The sequence below is a fragment of the Podarcis vaucheri genome (assembly GCF_965113315.1).
Source record: "Podarcis vaucheri genome assembly, chromosome: 12".
NCBI classification, from domain to species: Eukaryota; Metazoa; Chordata; class Lepidosauria; order Squamata; family Lacertidae; genus Podarcis; species Podarcis vaucheri.
Genome location: NC_138750.1, coordinates 14,351,921 through 14,371,272, shown reverse-complemented (window position 1 = coordinate 14,371,272; position 19,352 = coordinate 14,351,921). Strand labels below are relative to the sequence as shown.

At 42.4% G+C, this 19,352-nt stretch overlaps 1 protein-coding gene across 6 annotated transcripts in view; it reads right to left on the bottom strand.

The window, feature by feature from the left end:
* The window catches only part of MYRIP (myosin VIIA and Rab interacting protein), a 151,771-nt gene that overhangs the window by 84,852 nt on the left and 47,567 nt on the right, over nucleotides 1-19,352 (bottom strand). For all 6 annotated transcript variants that reach the window (XM_082193005.1, XM_082193000.1, XM_082193004.1 and 3 more), the window contains exon 3: nucleotides 3,289-3,510. In XM_082193005.1, coding sequence (XP_082049131.1) covers nucleotides 3,289-3,510 — 222 coding nt within the window. The remainder of the gene's footprint in view (nucleotides 1-3,288; nucleotides 3,511-19,352) is intronic.

Sequence of the window (19,352 nt, the reverse complement as noted above, 5' to 3'; positions counted from 1 at the left end):
TTTTGAGTAGGTGAGGCTGCCTCCCTTTCCAACCGCAGAACATTTCAGCCCAGTGCAGCACCCAAATGCAAGGGTCAAACGCTTTTAAAAGTCTTCCTGTACCACTGAGAGACCATTTCCCCACCAACAGCACCTGAAGTGGTTGCCGTCACGTGCTGCATCCCTGCTTTTAAAGCACGAAGAGTGACTAGTGGGGTGCCACAGGGTTCTGTCTTGGGCCCGGTCTTATTCAACAACTTTATCAACGACTTGGATGATGGACTCAAGGGCATCCTGATCAAATTTGCAGATGACACCAAACTGGGAGGGGTGGCTAACACCCCAGAGGACAGGATCACACTTCAAAACGACCTTGACAAATTAGAGAACTGGGCCAAAACAAACAAGATGAATTTTAACAGGGAGAAATGTAAAGTATTGCACTTGGGCAAAAAAAATGAGAGGCACAAATACAAGATGGGGGACACCTGGCTTGAGAGCAGTACATGTGAAAAGGATCTAGGAGTCTTGGTTGACCACAAACTTGACATGAGCCAACAGTGTGACGCGGCAGCTAAAAAAGCCAATGCAATTCTGGGCTGCATCAATAGGAGTATAGCATCTAGATCAAGGGAAGTAATAGTGCCACTGTATTCTGCTCTGGTCAGACCTCACCTGGAGTACTGTGTCCAGTTCTGGGCACCACAGTTCAAGAAGGACACTGACAAACTGGAACGTGTCCAGAGGAGGGCAACCAAAATGGTCAAAGGCCTGGAAACGATGCCTTATGAGGAATGGCTAAGGGAGCTGGGCATGTTTAGCCTGGAGAAGAGGAGGTTAAGGGGTGATATGATAGCCATGTTCAAATATATAAAAGGATGTCACATAGAGGAGGGAGAAAGGTTGTTTTCTGCTGCTCCAGAGAAGCGGACACGGAGCAATGGATCCAAACTACAAGAAAGAAGATTCCACCTAAACATTAGGAAGAACTTCCTGACAGTAAGAGCTGTTCGACAGTGGAATTTGCTGCCAAGGAGTGTGGTGGAGTCTCCTACTTTGGAGGTCTTTAAGCAGAGGCTTGACAACCATATGTCAGGAGTGCTCTGATGGTGTTTCCTGCTTGGCAGGGGGTTGGACTCGATGGCCCTTGTGGTCTCTTCCAACTGTATGATTCTATGATTCTATGATTCTATGAAAGAAAATGTAACTTTAACCATGCCATGGTTCACCCCACTGAGAAAGGAAGGGATCCCGTGCAAGAGAGTAAGCTTGACTTCCAGTCAAAGTTCCAGCACCTCCCATTGAATCCATGCATTTTAAGGGAATGTGGATGCATTGTAATGACAAATAAAGCAAGAAATACATCAAAGTTTTTGAAACATCAGGGAATGTTTGCTTCTAGTTGCATGCAATCTGGTTTAAAAAAAAATTAAAATCAACATATAAACCCAAATTACATCTTTCGCTAAAACTGAAAAAAATATATCTTTCAGCCGCACAAATGTAGGAGTTTAATATGGGCCTGAGCGCCTTAGCGCTTTCCACTATTTCCAATGGTGTGGCTCAGTCCTACGTTCCAAAGAGAAACAAGGCATCAGTGACAGTCTCACCTCACCAATGCCTCTACCTATTTGAGTTAGCACTGAAGATTAGCTTGGATAACCAAAATCAATAAGCGCAATGATGCAGTTATATTTAATTGTATTTTTCTCTCTTCCCCCATCCTTAGGGAGACCACTACCCTTCAAACCACAATGTTAGGGGTGCTGCAGGGATAATAGACATACAGCGTTCTGTGGATGCCATGGCAGAATGACCCGCTCATGGCTCCCTTCAATCATAGCATGATAAATGTTCCTGAGAATCAGCTCTTAAAAAGGGATAGGTCAAGTCAGAATGGAATGATGAATGGAAGATGCGACTATTAACAGAGCACAGGTCTCCAAGTATTTGTATGATTGTGGGGATGCTTTAGAATGACACTGGGAAGCTGCTAAAAGATGAAATAGCATTATTGTATTCATTTGAATGTATTTAAAGTATTTCTTAAATGCCCTTCATCAAAATATTTCAGGGTGGTATACGACAGGTAAAATTCACACAGAAGTCTAATTTAAAACCAACAAATATACTTAACAAAATACAAGAAGACAAAAAACACAAAAAAACCCAACCCCCAAAATACCCAAAGCTAAAAGCAGGAAATAATACAACTTCCCTTTAAAAAAATCTACATTTAAAATGTCTGGGAAAACAGGAAGGCTTTCAATTGGTACTAAAAAAACTTGTAATGTTGGTATCAGGCATGTTTCCTTAGGGAGAGAATTCCAAAATTGCGGCAGCAACAGTGAAAAGCTTCTTTCCTTTGTTAAAGTAAAAGCCCAGTTCACATGTCGCAGCAAGCCAGAAAACCACATTTTACTGTGAACAAGCACTATACTATTACACACTGCTGAACTGCTCCTGTTTCACTTCACCCTGGAGCCAGGAGAAGCGAATCACAATACTTATGGTTTGATTCGCTTAAACCATGATCAGGAAGCCAGTACCGAAGTTCGGCTTCAGACCGTGATTTGCTTGGAGAGAAACAAACCATGGACTTGCTTCACACACCAAACCCTTGTGGTTTGCTGCTTCCAGTTCCCAGAATGGCAGAGTGAAATAGTAGTGATTCGGATTGCGCATGCAGTCATATAGTGAACATCTGCTAAAGAGGGTAGTTGGAACATGGCCTTTCCCAAAGATTTTACGGCAAAGGCAGGCTAGCATGGGTCAAGGCAGTTCCTTCAGGTATTCAAATAATGCTACCTGTTCGTTATGCACACAGGGCATCACACTTTGTAGAACTTGTATGGGACTTTGCACAAAGAAGTATCTGAAGAAGTGTGCATGCACACGAAAGCTCATACCAATAACAAACTTAGTTGGTCTCTAAGGTGCTACTGGAAGGATTTTTTTAAATTTTGTTTTATCACAGTTGCCAATACAGAGGTTTCATATGTCTCTCTAAAACCCTGTTATGCTGATTTGACATTTGGTCAAAGCAACTTGAAAACAAAGCTTGGTAAAAAGAAAAGAAATGAGCCATATGCTTCATGAATGAAGCAAGATTAATAGAAGAATGAGTAGGACTCTCCAGAGAAGCAATGGACTAACAAGTCACACAGCAAAATGTTGTTTTAATGGAGTAAAATTTTTGTCTCTCTTTGTCTCATCTGTGTCAACGGCTTGCAATTTAAAATAAAAAATAAAAAAGGTCAGAAGGCGGCATCAACCCTGTTATTTATTAGTATCACAAAATGCACTCACCTAGCTTGCTGGCAAACACTGCAGAGCCAACCTTTCTCCTTCCTTTGATAGGAGCTGCAGTTCTTGCAGATGTTGTATTTGCAATCCTGGCACTGCCGCTTGGTATTGATGAGAAACGTAAAAGGGGAGCAGCAACGCATGCAGCAGCGCTCGTTAAACCTCTGCTGCTTGGAGAGAATGCTGCACTTGTTACCCTCTTCATCGAGCTTCTGCTTCATTTCACTGGAACCCCAGAAGAAAGAAACGAAAGAGAGAGAATCAAAATAATGCCGTTTCCATTCAGCAATCGGACCAGTCTTCAAAAGCACAGGGACAGGCCCTCCAAGTGTCCCTATTTCCTAAGATTAACAGAAGCCATCCTGATTTCTGATTTGATCCAGGAAACTCCCGCTTTTCCTTAGGATGTCCCTATTTTCATCAGAGGGTATGGCATGAGTACTCAGGGCCATCTTAAGCATATGCAGCGCCAGGGTGCAAAGATCCGCCCGACGCTCCCCCAGGTTGCCCAGAGTTGTATACAGTGGTACCTCGCAAGACGAAAAGAATCCATTCTGTGATTCTCTTCATCTAGCGGTTTTTTCGTCTTGCGAAGCAAGCCCATTCACAGATTAGCGCTATTAGCGGCTTTTAGCGGCTTATCTGCTGATCTGATCAGCTGATAAGCGGCTTAGCGGCTTAGAAAAGGGGGGGAGGGGGAAAAAACCAGCAGGAACTCGCAAGACATTGTCGTCTTGCGAAGCAAGCCCATAGGAAATTCGTTTTGCAAAGCACCTCCAAAACGGAAAACTCTTTCGTCTAGCGAGTTTTCTGTCTTGCGAGGCATTCGTCTTGCGGGGCACCACTGTACCTTTTTTTAGAGAGCTGACACCACGCTTATCTCTGCTCAGGAAAAGAAACATAAGGAGTCCAGCGCAACAAACCAGCCTGAGGCATCAGCGTTGGCAACTGAGCGAAGCCAGGCACCTTGTGGTGTAAGCAGCATGCGCTGGTGGGCCTCTCCATGGCCCTATGCCAACCCCAGGCACAAAGGAGGTCACAGCCAGCCGGCCACCTCAGCGTTTTGCTGGCTTGCTCGCTCGCTCACCCCTGAACTCACGGCGCAGAGCCAGCATCCCTGGCGCCTATGGTTAAGACGGCCCTGTGTGTACTGCAGGTTTGAGGGACCCCTGGGGCAAGCTCTCATTGAGAGGGCTCTCCAGTTCATGCTGCCCTAGTGGCCATTCCCAGGTTCTCTACCCTGCCAATGCCATGCCTGCTCCTTTGCTTGCTTGGCAGCCCCACACTCCTGCGCTGCACTGCCATCCATCCAAGGGCAGGATCACCCTTCCTGTCGCAGACTTGTTGTTGTTGTCTCACCTGAATGTCTAGTCCAAGTATTCATCAACCCAAGCTTGTTGGCTTACCCATCTAGGCAACAGGCTGTCTGTCCGCTAGCCATCTGAAAATGGCACCCAGAGCATGTGCAAAGAGAACTACTCTATATGATTAGATAGCACTGTTGCCTTCCCATTTCCTCTGAGATCCATTTTCAAATTGGCAGCTGGTGCTGACCTCCCACCCATCCCACATGCTTTGTGTGTAGGTGGGCAATATCAGGTTTTCATTATCATGGTATATCACCAGCTAAACATCACTGATATACTGAGATATCACAATGTTTGAAATAAGGAGGCATTGCAAGAGGCTGCCTTCATGGTTTTTACTGCATTGCGATTTTTGCCAGCGCCTGCTCTTGTGATTTTCTGCCCCGTGCACGAGGCAAGGGAGGGCAGAGCCGACAGAGTTAACAGGGGCTGAGGGTGGCGAGGCAAGCATTTGTGGCTTTTCCCGCAACATGATTTTTGCATAGCGCGCATGCACACACACATGTACAATGCATCTTGGAATGCTATTTTCACTAACATATGCCTTTCTGTGCACACTTTCCCCCAATATACTCATTTTTCTACACATTATTTGGTTGGAGTACTGAATTGCAAAAATTTGGAGAAGTGTGAATTTTGAATGACAACTGTGTTTCACTTCACTTCTTGCTTGGGGAAGTGTGAGCTAGGTTTCTTTGCATTAAAATGTAAACAGAACTGAATTGCTCCCTCATTCCTGGATTAGATTTAATGAAAGACTCTTAAAAACTATACTGGAATGTTGTTTTAGAATCACAAATCTGTGAGGTATAGTTATTTTTAGTCAATACTCCCCCACCCCATGCCTTGAGGAGGGATAAATGAGGTCTACTGCAATGTGCTTTGAAGATTCCAGAAGCCTAGGAGTAGTGAGCCATTAAACTTTAAACAGCCTAACTACATTCTCTAAAGAAGTTATAAAGGTTTAATGCCAGTTTATGTAATGTTTATATAATGTCATATATTATTGCTCTTCTGTTTAATGCTCACTAGAACCTGTTGAGTGGTGTCCTTCATTCCATTTGAGTGGCCCCTGCTTTTATAATTTCCAAAACTTGTGTTTTATATTTCCCACAGTACTAGCCTAATAAACCACACTATCAGTCTGTGTTACACATGGCAGTCACTTTCCTCCTTGCCGGTTAACAAAGGACTGTCTTCTCTGCCAAAGCAAGCATCCTGAAGCCCTGAGAAAAGTAATGCAGTAAGGGGACAAAGTAGCAACTGGTCTCTCTAATGTAGTAGCAGTAGGAGTAGTAATCATCATCATCATCACTTATTATTTATACCCCGCCCATCTGGCTGGGTTTCCCCAGCCACTCTTTTTTAATGACCTTGATGACATTATTGATTTCATCTTCATAGCCTCAGAATCTGTTCACACCTCTGCTCTTTCCTTCTCAGAACATTTCAACCATTTGCTGCATTAGGTCAACAAACAACGAGAGAGAGCTAGTCTGAGAATGCTACCTGCTATCCTGCCAAATCTTTACCTAAAAGTTTCTAGTGTAATGCTATCTGTCTATCTACTGTTTGCCAGATCCCAGACCAGGATACAAACACATTTAAATGCATAACAAGACCATAAAACAGGGGATAACAAATCGATATGAGATAAACCATCCGCATTATAACCAACATGCTAAGTTCTAATTAATGCATGAAGGGGTTAAGACCATAGAGTAAGTTGATGTGCCCAGCACAGTTATGTGTCTCTCTCTCACCTTGGGTGGATGGATTATCAAGCCTTTGTTCTACCTCATGTGAACTGACAGAGCCAGCCGTCACAATGGCGCTGTTTAGCATAAAATAAAGACACAGAGAGCCAGCAATATTTTCATGGATGGAGGGCAGCTCCTTTCGAACTTCTTCTCTCCTCTCCAGTAACTTTTATTATCCTTTGTTCTCTCCTCTTGCATGGCCGTTTGCCAATGTCTCAAATTACCTACATCCGGTCATGGCTTAAACCCACCCATCGCGAAATAGGGTCATCACTGCCCAGAGGAAACACAACTCCATTTAAGGTCAATACATTCCAATACATTGTAAAGCTCAGAGTGCTGGTCAGCCAAGGTCAGGGGGCACCCTGCAATATTACAAGCCTTTGCCGTGGCTTTATGACTCCCACAGTGAACCTTACCAGTAAGGAGGTCTAAGATGAATGCTCCAAGCTTAGACCGCATGACTTAAGCAAGCCTTCCCCCCGCCCCCAAGGAACCTGTGTCTTTTGCCTAAGGATACAAACCAGGGTAACAGCTGCGGCTGGTATTTCCAGACATGGGGAATCAGCCATTTTTTTGTTTCTTCTTCCCAAGCAGATTTGGTGTAGTCTGGAAGCTGCATAACGCCTACATGGTCTCATTTGAATGTCTGCTAACTCCTTCCACATTCCTACTTAAGTCTTTTACAAGATGTAGAGTCCAGCCAGCTCCCACCTTACCCCTGCTTTGGTTACCATCTAGCCCGATGAAGAGTTCTGAATAACTCAAAAGCTTGCACATTATTTTGTGTCATTTTGGTTGGCTTAATGAAAGTATTGCTCCAATATGTATTTTGGAATCGGCTGATTCTGAAAGCACTAAACTTAAAAAAAACTATAAAAAAACTTTTAGGATAAATAGACTAAGAGAAATACACTTTAATTAAACATGCCAAAAACGTTTACTGAATAGAACTTATCTGTGAGTAGGCTTTACATAAATATCGTGGCAACTGGCAAGGGCACTGCTAGTTGTTAATTCAGTGTATTAAATACTCTGAGGAACCCATGTTCTAATTCCGTTGCCAGCTAATTGAGAAAAAAACACAATGCACCCTTTGAGAATATAAAAGCCGGAAGTTATTTGCATCTGTCTCTGGCACTAATTGCACTAAGAAAAACATGGAAGGAAATCTGGCATTGGTAATGCATTGAGCATAGCAGCAATAGAATTCATGGTCCCAGGTAATATAGTCTGAAGGCACCTGAGTGAGAAGCTACCACCTGAACAGAAGTTCAGTAGTTCTGTTCAGTGCTTGGATGACTGCCATGGAATCACATGTATGGTGCTTGGGTCTCCCTACTGAAGGAAGGTGGGAAATAAATGTAAGGAAATAACAATGCTGTTTTATGGTTACATTATGACACTGTTCATAATTTGGATTTATTCTAACAGAGGAACACAACTTGCATTCTAATGAATAATGAACAGTGGAAACTCACTTTCTAGAAAACATCCCTAGACAGTGCAGAGTTGGAATTGTAGGAATAAAACAGAAGATAAGTCTTCAACATTTGAAATGATAAAATATTTATTTCCTCTACTTCTAAAACTCCCCAGATTTATTATTTAATCAGCAGAACAGAGGGGATATTTGTTAAAGTTCAAAGAATAACAGATGCATCAAGGAAAGTGGTAAGTTATGCAAATTGGACAAACATTTCAAATTACGCACTGTGATTGCCACTACTCTGTTTTAAAAAGACTGCACAAATAAATATGACCCCCCACCAAGAATATTGATTTTATATTTGTCTCATCTGGTTTCATGAACTGATCAAAGTTTGCTTTTTAATTTCACATTGCTAAATTAAGCTCACCTTTAAAATCAACAGGGGCAAAAATTAATGTAATTTATTGCATGTTGAGATGGCATGTGAGATTAATTCACACTGAAGTCTAGTTCACATAAACAACAGATGAGGTGTTAAAACTGTGCCTGGATGACTCCACTTCAAAGGGAGATGGGAAATTGCATGATTGAATGCTTTCCCAGGAGAAATATTTCCTGCTCTCATAAAGTGGGTAATTCACACATGCAACCCTGACACCCAATTTCAGATATTTTGACCTTGAACCTCTAGAATGTGGCACCTCAAGGGTGACAACCAAGATAAATCAAAAGTAATTTTATCCTATCAAAAGGGAAATACCATACTTATTAAAAGATGTAACATGGGATCAATAAACACAGACTTCATAAGCTACACACTAACAATAGGCTAAATTTAAAAGGGTTTGCAACTACTAAGAGTTAAAACTAATCATATAGCCTATGAGGTCTAGGACCACTAGGATCATCTAGTTCAACCCCCTGCAATGCAGGAATTGTTTGTGGGGCTTGAACCCAGAGTTAGGAATAAGCAAAATTCACCTTAACACACAGAACCTAATAGTAGTATTTGCTGGCACTGTATGCATGCACAGAGTACACAGTCTGACAAAATGCATGAGAAAATAAATATATCTAATCTTTGGGCTATTTCTTATATGAGGCAGCAACTGGTTTAAAATGCCCCATTAGATGTACAATTTTAAAAGCAAATAGCTCTTAATGCATTTTCCCTTGAGCCTCAACATTTCGTTATGATTTACTGTCAAAACTGGTGTTTGCTTTCCGTTGCCTTGTGGAACCCTCTGGCAGTGGGGCAGCATACAAAGCTGAAAATGAAATTGCTATCATACAATAAAAAGTTTCAAAAAAGTAATAAAGCCATAGCCGAACATCTTCAGCAACTTCATTTTCTAGAAAATGTTGGTATTTATCATGAGCATCTAGTATGGAATCAAGTAGAAGTATTTATTTAGATTTATAGTTTTATTTGAATGCCCATGGCTAAAATATCTCATGGTCCAAGTGTGGCTTCCAACAATATGCCTGGGCTACAGACTAGCCTCAAACTCACACAAGACTGAGGCTCTCATTCTGTTAAAAGATTTTTCAGTCATCATGTACGGAGCCAAGTGTGCTGCTCAAACGTTACATGGTTCGTGGAAAGAGTGCAGTTCACATGGGAAGTTAATTTGTCCTAAGTGGCCTCCAACATATCATTGGATTAAAGTTATAGAATTTTGATTTCTTCTTCCTCTTTGTCTTCTTTTCCTCTTTCTCCTTTGCTCCCTTTCTCTGCTCCTTACTTCTAGTTATGGTTTGAAATATTGATTTGAGGATCTCTTTGTTCAATGATAGATAGGGCTATGAAGAATTCAATATGCAAAAGGTTCCTTTCCCCATCATTTTTTCCTTTTTTATTTGGCTGGTGCTTTTCCATAGAAGTAGAGGATATTGTTAGGAAATAATGGTGTATGATAGCCCTTAGGCCTCTCCCTTTGTATGCTGAATGCATGATCTACTCTGTTTTGGAAAGGGGTTTGTCTGTTGGTCCATATTCCCACCCATCTGCCTCGCCATATGTAGATATCCAAATGCCTTTCACAATATTACCATCCAATCTGTCACAAGGGTTCCAGAAGTGGAGCAGCCATTTTTGTCTACATTTGGAAATGTGGAAATGGTTGGAGACCACTTTGAATCAAGATGACGAACCGAACAGTTCCAAACTCTAATGATTTGGACGTCTCTGAAGATATTGTCACCCAATTTGGCACCAATAAGCCAATTTCCAAAGATGGAGAAGGATTGAGATAGCACTGGGTGCCATTTTGAATCAAGATTGTGGGCTGAACTTTTCAAAACTGTGCTGATTTTAATCAAATTTGACAGTAATCTAATAGGGTTGTGTACCATATTCAGATAAAGCCTTACTTCTGAACCAAATTGGGCAGATTTGGGTAGATTCAGGCTTGGGCTGAAGACTTTCAGCTAATGAGCAGAGGGTACAATATTGGTGGCTGTAGGGGTCTTAGTCACCAACATGTTACCCACAAGGAGCACACTGGGGAAGTAGATAACTGTAATAAGTTTAACAACAACAACAACAACAACAACTATTATTATTATTATTATTATTATTATTATTATTATTTCCAAAATAAAAAATCAGACTATTTGCATTAAGGAAAGTGATTGGGAATGCACTAGGAAGTATGGAATAACAATTGCTTGACATGATCTTGTACAACCTCCCCTCAGAAACAAATCAGAATGAATGCTCAGTAGACAGTGGACATCGTATAATCTCCCAACAATGCTTCTGCAAACTAATCAGGCTGAATGCTCTGGGTGAATGCAGCCAATATTGCAAATGGGGAAGACTGTTTTTCAAAACTTTCCTGGGTTTCCAACTTGTGCAAAATTTGATAAGAACCCACCCTCTGTTGCAGCCAGGTTTTGTTGCTGCCACACTTAGTACCACCAGCAGCATTATGTAAGTATTTCTATAAATATTAATAAGTGAATTTGGTGGGACAATAATTGTTCGGGTTTGTCCAATAATTTGCAATGGTATAATGGTGAGTCACAGTGGATGTGCCACACAAGAATTTTTATATCATTTCATAGCATAAAATTGTCCTGCAGCAGTGGTTTAACATTTGAAGTGATGTGGTAGACTAAAAGCATTTATTATGTAATGTACAGACATTATGTGAATCTCATGATTTGAGTAATGATTAAAGCATCCTTTAAAACTGAAAATAAATGAAGGGGAAACATGAGAGCAACCAGTCAAATATAGCTTTCGGGTTTTGCAAATAGAAAGGAACAGAGATCTCTAGAGCTACTCTGATAGTCTGAGTGCAATATACCAGCAAATTGGCTGGGCAGGTGCCAAGCCTTACAGATTCCATATGGCTCAGTACCGAGAGAGATAAACTTTAATGCAGCCTCCAGAAAAGAGAATAAAAATATTCAGTTTCTTCTTGATGCACAGAAGTCAAGTAACTTATTTCTAATCAGAGCCTCTGCAAGATTTACAATCCCAAGGTTCATCACAGAACTGATTTCCAAGAAGCCAAGTTATTACGGTATTTGTTTGGTGCAACCATTCTATACCTTCCTGATAAATGCTTAATCAAATAGTTCAGAAGTAGGTGATCCTATAATGGTCACTATTATGCCCAGTGGCTGCAGGCTTCTGCAGTGTTTATCACAGTTCTACTACTGATAAGAACTGTAGAGAAGTAGGGTAGGTCGACTTAAACCTGTCCCCAACCTTTGGGTGGACATCTCTAGGTTTGTGATCCAGAAACATTGGTGAGGTATATAGCTAATCCACAAACGGCTCCTTAGAAACCTATAAACTAGGGTATATGGCATGCAGCACAGATACCTGCTATGCTAACACTAATGTTCAAAATGCATTCTGTAGGGGCTTGGATATGCCAAGCTGATATTAATGTTAGTCCAGGCAAAGATACCTGCTAAAACAAGTGTTTTCTTTTTGAAATCAACTCCACTCTCCAGAATAGAACCATCTACTTCTTCTGAGTGCTACATTCTGGCCTCTAATACTATCCTTATTGGAAAGTTTATATTCTACTTCTAAGACAAAGCTGGTTGTAGAGTAATTAAGGAAAATAACATCTGTACATTAATCATATGGTTTGAGCAATGCCAAACTAGTTCTCAGGGTGATGTATTTAATGGAATAGTCATCTCTGCTGTGAATGATTAGATGTATTTCCTGCGCTGGTGTTTCAAACTGGATTATCTTGTGTTAACTGTTTGAGAAATACAATTTTACGCCTCTCTATTAGCTGCCCACTGCCATTAGTGCAGAGTGAGAGAAGGGGGGCTAGGTGCAATTTGGGAACCATGGGCAGACACCCTTTTCCTCCTAAGATACATTACCAAGGAATCAAAGTTTGAGATCACTTTCAGATTCCATACTGCTACTCCCATATGAGCAACCCTAATGATTTAATGTTGAGGGGAGGTGGAAATGTTCTATGGGAATTCTCAGCTAAGCTTTTTCACCAATTGCCTTAGAGATTTCTTCTACAATCAGATGCAAGAGTGGACATTTCATTTTACATTCAGCTTCCTTTCAGCTCAGATCTCACCTGGCCTTCGGTAATTTATGGCTGAAGATGTGCCTTGACACAGAAACAAACAAAAATACATTGCAGGATGGGTTTCAGCAGTTTTGGGGGGATAAATAATATACATTGTTAGGTGCTGAAAATCCAACAGCAGAACCACTAAACATATAGTTTTCCATTTGGACCCCTTACACAAAACACCACTTGAGCAAGACAAAGTAACTAGCATATAAAGCCTGGTGTAATGAGTGTGGGGTTGCTCGTGTGTAAGTTACCGCCACTCCTGGCTATGTTGCCTTGTTAAACCTTTCTGTCTCTTCACTTCGTGGCTGCCTCAGTCGCTAGCAGAATCCGTCAGTGGGCGTCTCTTAAACCTTTTCCAGCATAAAAGTTGTTTGATGCCAAGTCTCCTCCTACTCTCCCTGCGCGGAAGTCTTCTGCGCAGGGAGGGCGTGGGTAGCGGAGGACCCGTGCTCTTGCCGCTGGTGTCCGGCGAAGAGTCCTGGAGCCCTCTCGCCGATTCCCCCATCTGCCCCCCTTTATCCCTGGTGTTGCACTGATTTCCTTCCCCATCTGCTGAGCTGCCTGTCTCCCTGCTGGGTCCCTCTCCAGCATCATTTGGGAGCCTTCCCTCCGCCTCTAGCTCCGATGTCAGTTCCCTGACACCTGGATTAATGACTAATACTCTTCACTGAATTATGACAGTGTATACAATACTATTTTCCTTTAAAAACTCAATGCTGGGTTTGTTACAAAACAAAACAAAAAAGTGAACTGCTGAAAGGGATTAACAGGCACATGAAAAGAACTAAATAAGGTAAAAACCCAGCTTTCCTGCTTGGTCAGCCTCCAAACAAATTAGGTCATCCAAGAAATGCCAAGAAAGTTACAGTTACAGATAGGTAGCCGTGTTGGTCTGCCATAGTCAAAATAAAAAAATTCCTTCCAGTAGCACCTTAAAGACCAACTAAGTTAGTTCTTGATATGAGCTTTCGTGTGCATGCACACTTCTTCAGATACACACAGAAAGTTACATTATACATCATGCAAGCAATGCTAGAAGACAGGTATCAGTGGTCATCCTCACCAAAGAAATCACCATACAAAGAATGGGCATTATGCAGAACTTAAAATGAATGCAGGAAAATAGCAACATTTAAATGGTCAGTTGTGCTGATAATCACCTCTTTAAAAAAAATCACCCCTGCCTTCTGTCCGCATTGAAAGCAGCTCACACATTTAGTAATACTGGAAACGTACTGAATAACAAGAAGGAATAAAATAGATTAAGGCTGCAAGCTTAGCAATGTCTACCCAGTAGTAAGACCCATCAAATACCATGAAACTCACTCCCAAGTAAATGAGAACAGGATTGCAGCAGAACTCCTCCATAAAACTTTCTGAAGTGGTTGCTCATCTAGAATGCCTTTCCAAATTATTCCAGGAAAGGCAATTGTGAGCTTCATTAGGAAGTAAATTTCACAAGGTCAGAGCCACAACCAAAAAGACCTTGCTCTACTAAATCATTATTCTCGCAGAGGTGATGGCGGCAGACCATATTGCAAAAGATACAGTAACAGCTAAGTATAGTTGGTGCTCAGTGACACAGCAAACCTCTTATCATTGTGCTGCATAGACCTGTCCCACTCTGCTTTGTATAAGCTGCAATACTATCGCCACATTTTATTAACAAGTGGAGTTACGTTGATGTAGTTGGCTAGGTTTAATCCACAGCTTCTGTAGGTAGGGCTGGCGATATTCTCTGCAGAGCCACTGCCAGTCGGTGGCTTTTTTAATGTGTAGGATTGTTTTTTTAAAAAAAACCACAAACAAACAATAAACAACAACAATACTTCTCTCCCTTCCCCAAACAAAGATTGGCCAACATTTATAAAGAAAACAGTATCTTTCAACATGTCAAGATTGCCATGGTCTCAACACCTTAAAATATTCTCTACAGTTAGTGTAGACAATAATGGGATAGAATGACCTGTAGTCTAACAGGGACAGTTGGAGCATATATGACCATCACCATATTCAGGCCTTTTTGACTTTATAAATTACACCAACTTATAGAAGTACAAAGTTATATAAATGACATAGTTAAGAAGGCAGGATAATGAGAGTTGCCATCAATACTGCTGTAAATTCCGCTCTGAAGTGCATTAAAAGTCGCTGCGGGAAATGATTTGAAGGGTGAAGAAGTAAATAAATACATAAATAAAAGATGTAGACCAGGATGCAAATAATCACATTGCGCTAGTTTCTTGCCCAAAGGTACTTTACACTTTAATTTCTCAAATCAAAATCTGCATAGCAAATGTGGTTTTTTGTTTTGTTTTTTAAGTCTTCTTAAAGTTTCAAAATAAGTTTGCTATGCAGCACAGAGAGGATGGGGCTGATGTTCAATTAAAAAAAAACCAATTTAATTGGCATGTGTAAGCCTTTGGTTGAATCTAAAGTGCTTTGGAATGTGACAATAGAAAATGCTCAGGTTGTATATATGTGTAAATAAAACCACATATTCTAAAGACACCACAGTCTCCACTGCCATTCATTCCTAGGAAATTGAACTCTGGGTATGCACTGGAACCTGTGAAATCTCACTATTTAGAATTGGGGTGACTGTGACAATAAGCCATATTGCTTCACATAAGCCACCAGTGGCTTTACTGCCAGTTAATATGGAAGCAAACCACTACTGTTTAAAAAGCTGAGTGCAAGCACAAGTGAGTTCTACCAGAACAGCAACTGATTTGCACACTTCTACCTTTTACTGCCCCAAGCAAGTAACATAAAACAAAACAAATGGTAAAGCTGCTTCTTAATTGCAGTTTATTTTCCAGAAGGCTCTGTGCTTTTTAGGTACCTTCTGTTGTTTCTTATTCTGAACATCTGCTTAGAGGAAGGAAACTCAGGAAATGCTAACAGCTTAGTTATGCAGAGGTGCTGGGGGGTGTCAAGAGTTTCTAAACAAGTGAACACCTCCATGGTGATATAGAGACTATTAACAACACAATCCCATTCATATCAATATAGAATCATAGAATCATAGATCATAGATTCATAGAGTTGGAAGAGACCACAAGGGCCATCGAGTCCAACCCCCTGCCAAGCAGGAAACACCATCAGAGCACTCCTGACATATGGTTGTCAAGCCTCTGCTTAAAGACCTCCAAAGTAGGAGACTCCACCACACTCCTTGGCAGCAAATTCCACTGTCGAACAGCTCTTACTGTCAGGAAGTTCTTCCTAATGTTTAGGTGGAATCTTCTTTCTTGTAGTTTGGATCCATTGCTCCGTGTCAGCTTCTCTGGAGCAGCAGAAAACAACCTTTCTCCCTCCTCTATGTGACATCCTTTTATATATTTGAACATGGCTATCATATCACCCCTTAACCTCCTCTTCTCCAGGCTAAACATGGCCAGCTCCCTTAGCCATTCCTCATAAGGCATCGTTTCCAGGCCAATTCAATTCAGGCACTTACCCCCACTATAGGGCCAATTCTGAAGAAGTGTGCATGCACACGAAAGCTCATACCAAGAACTAACTTAGTTGGTCTTTAAGGTGCTACTGGAAGGAATTTTTTTATTTCAATTCAGGCACTTAGCCCCACTAACCCCAGTGAGGCTTACTTCTGAGAAGGCATGTATAGAATTCCACTGCAAGGTAGTTAGCCAGGAGTTCTTTGCCCAAGGAAACTGATTATCCTAGTTCAGTGGTGGTGAACCTATGGCACATGTACACATGTGCCAAGGTGGGCACGCAGAGCCCTCTCTGGTGGCACACACAGTATTGACACATCTGGGTGGAGGCAGCCACTGCCAAAGAAGAACCCTGCCCCCTCCGCCGGCGCGGCCGCTCCTCCACCAGCCGGGGTGCTCTTGGGGCAGCTCCCCAAGTAGGCTGCGCGCAGCCGGCCCCCGGTGGCCCCAGCCCCAGCTGCCGTGCCAAGTCAGGAAGCGCCATTGACTGCTGTGCACCATCTTTACTGAGAGGCAGCAAGCCAGAGAGTGGGGCTGTGCCGTGCCTGGGAACCTGCCTGGAGCACAACCTGTCCTTCGGGGCGCTGCAAAGACGTGGCTCCCATCCAAGTTCCGGGGCCCCACCGGAGCACCACCCAGCCCCTTGCCTGAGCCACGTCTTGCCACCGCAGTGAAACAGCGGAGCCTATACAGGGTCCAGGGCCTCCTCCCGGGAAATGGGATACCTCAAAAGCCCAGCCGGCCCACGCGGCAGAACTTGGGGCAGCGTGCTTGGAGTGGGGTCCCTGGCTGGGGCGGGCCTTCAGCTCCGCTGGCGGGGACGCAGCTGGTGCCTACTCCTACAAGTCTTCCCCAAAAACCCCTCCCCAAAAAGCTCAGCAAATCCAGGCAATCCAACCCCCCACCAAAAAAGCTCAACAAATCTGGGCACATTGTGTTGGCACTTTGCGATAAATAAAGGGGTTTTGGGCTGCAGTTTGGGCACTCGGGTCTCGAAAAGGTTCACCACCACTGTCCTAGTTCTTAGTTTCTGGGTCCTGAGAAGTTCAGAGTCCTCAGAGCAAGAGAAACTCAAAATACTGAAGATAGGAAGGTGACCTGTTCTACATACTGTAATGGTAATGGTATGATGGTTTGACTATTAATTCTGATGGACATTTAGTATTGGTTGTCTTTGTATGAGTGATGCTTTAGATAGACTGTGGGCTGTTGTGGTTTTAATAGGCTATGGCTTGATTTCTGTCTTGTCATTGTTTTGTTTTAATCCTTTGTATATTCTATATTGTCTGCAAACTACCCTGGTATTAGTTATGTGGGAGACATCTGCAAATGTAATCAATGATAATAAATGTCTGCAAAATTTAATGGAGAATAAATAATAATGTATGTCTAGATACAAGTTGTTTTTGCTCTGGAGCAAAAGTAACTTACATCAGGCAGCAGGGAAGTGCTGGGTGGAGATTTGGAAGGTGGGAAAAGACCTGCCATTTTGCCAAATGCTCTATGCCTACAGGGACGTGGGTGGCGCTGTGGGTAAAACCTCAGCGCCTAGGACTTACCGATCGCATGGTCGGCGGTTCGAATCCCCGTGATGGGGTGCGCTCCCGTTGCTCGGTCCCAGCGCCTGCCAACCTAGCAGTTCGAAAGCACCCCTGGGTGCAAGTAGATAAATAGGGACCGCTTACTAGCGGGAAGGTAAACGGTGTTTCTGTGTGCGACTCTGGCTCGCCAGAGTAGCTTTGTCACGCTGTCCACGTGACCTGGAAGTGTCTGCGGACAGCGCTGGCTCCCGGCCTCTAGAGTGAGATGAGCACACAACCCTAGAGTCTGTCAAGACTGGCCCGTACGGGCAGGGGTACCTTTACCTTTACCTATGCCTACATGCACACAGAGGGTGCAAAGGGGACGAGTCTTCATCAACTGTTATGGTAAACAGGGACTGAGCTCTCTCTTCTTGGACTCCACCGGATGTCATGATCAGTACGGAATTGCCAATGACAGACATTAAGAACCAAAGCCATTTTTTTGCAAGAGTAATACTTAATTAGAAACAATTGACTAAGGCAAGTCAAGGTTTCTCCCTTGAAAACCATTGCCAATTCTATTGGGTCAAGAGATTACAATCCCATGCAGTGGAGCAATTAATTTGTGGTACTATCTCAGTTTCTGTAGCACCATTCCCTTATGAGCGATCCCAAAATTTTCTTCTAGAAATGCAGGTATCCAAATGCATAAATATCCTAGCACTATTATGAAACTGAATATATATGTGCTAACCTTCCTTCTGTGGAGAACCATTTAAATGAAGCTTTTCATGGATCTTTCACACATTCTAAGCACAGATGCTACTGTTGCCCATCCAAGTTACTTTTTAATTTGCTTCCAATTATTAATTCTATTAACTTTTATTAGCTAGAGGTGCAGAGCTTATCCAGTGCCATTATGGAAATGGCTCAGCGGAACCTTCATCCAGATACCAACAAACATTTGGGATGCCATCTGAAATCCACTTCTCCTTTCCACAGACTGGATTCCGGTAGCTTCCATCTGGTAGCTGTGGTGCACACATGCAGAGACTTCCTGTGCAGATAAGTTGATCATCACATGCATCAAGAATAGGAAACCTCAGGCTCCTTCCCTCCCTTAACCAGATTTGGGAAGGCACCATGAGGGTTGGGGAGAGTCATGCTCTCACACAGGGCACTATATTACCAAGGTCCACCCCTGCAAGTAGACATGCATAGAATTCAACTGACTCAGTAGCTTCAGCATTTGTCTTCTTTTGTGTGTGGGGGGGGAGGCATTTTGTACTCGAGACCTTTACACAAAAGATTATTGCTATGTTTAAGCATATAGGCTTTAGTGCTGTTTTCATCTTTTGGCTGAAGATCCAAAGGATCCCGTAGATCTGAAGCTGTTGGAGCGCCAGTGCTACCCTAAAATGCCCATTTTGGGACTATCTGTAGGTTATTCCCCAGTAGAAGAACTGCTGGCAGTGGCTTTCTACCCAGCTGGTAGATGCTGGAAAACTAAATAGATAACCGTGGCATTTGCAATCAGTAAGTGCTGCAGATAAGCTAATAGTCTTCAGGAAACACCCACATGCTCTTTTCCCACTGCAAACCATTAAGGTAGCCTTGGAATTTTCATTCCAAGTCATACCTTTCTATAGTTCTTGTTCCACTAGATTTTAATTCTGCACCTAACTCTGTCAAGGTTACTTACAGGCCTCTCAGAAATAATGTTGCAAAGGAGTAACCTACAAGAATTAACAATCTTCTACTAATTTAATAAAGAAACTTCATCAAATTATGCAACTGCTTTTAGAAAATGTTCTGTGCAACCAAAGTAGAATTGAGACCTGTGCTGTGCCAAAGTACTTAGCCTTTTATTATCACACTTTTTCACTGCTTGGCTTTCCAAGGTATATGTACGTTGATAGACGTAAACTGCTATTCAAAGCCCTAGACAGC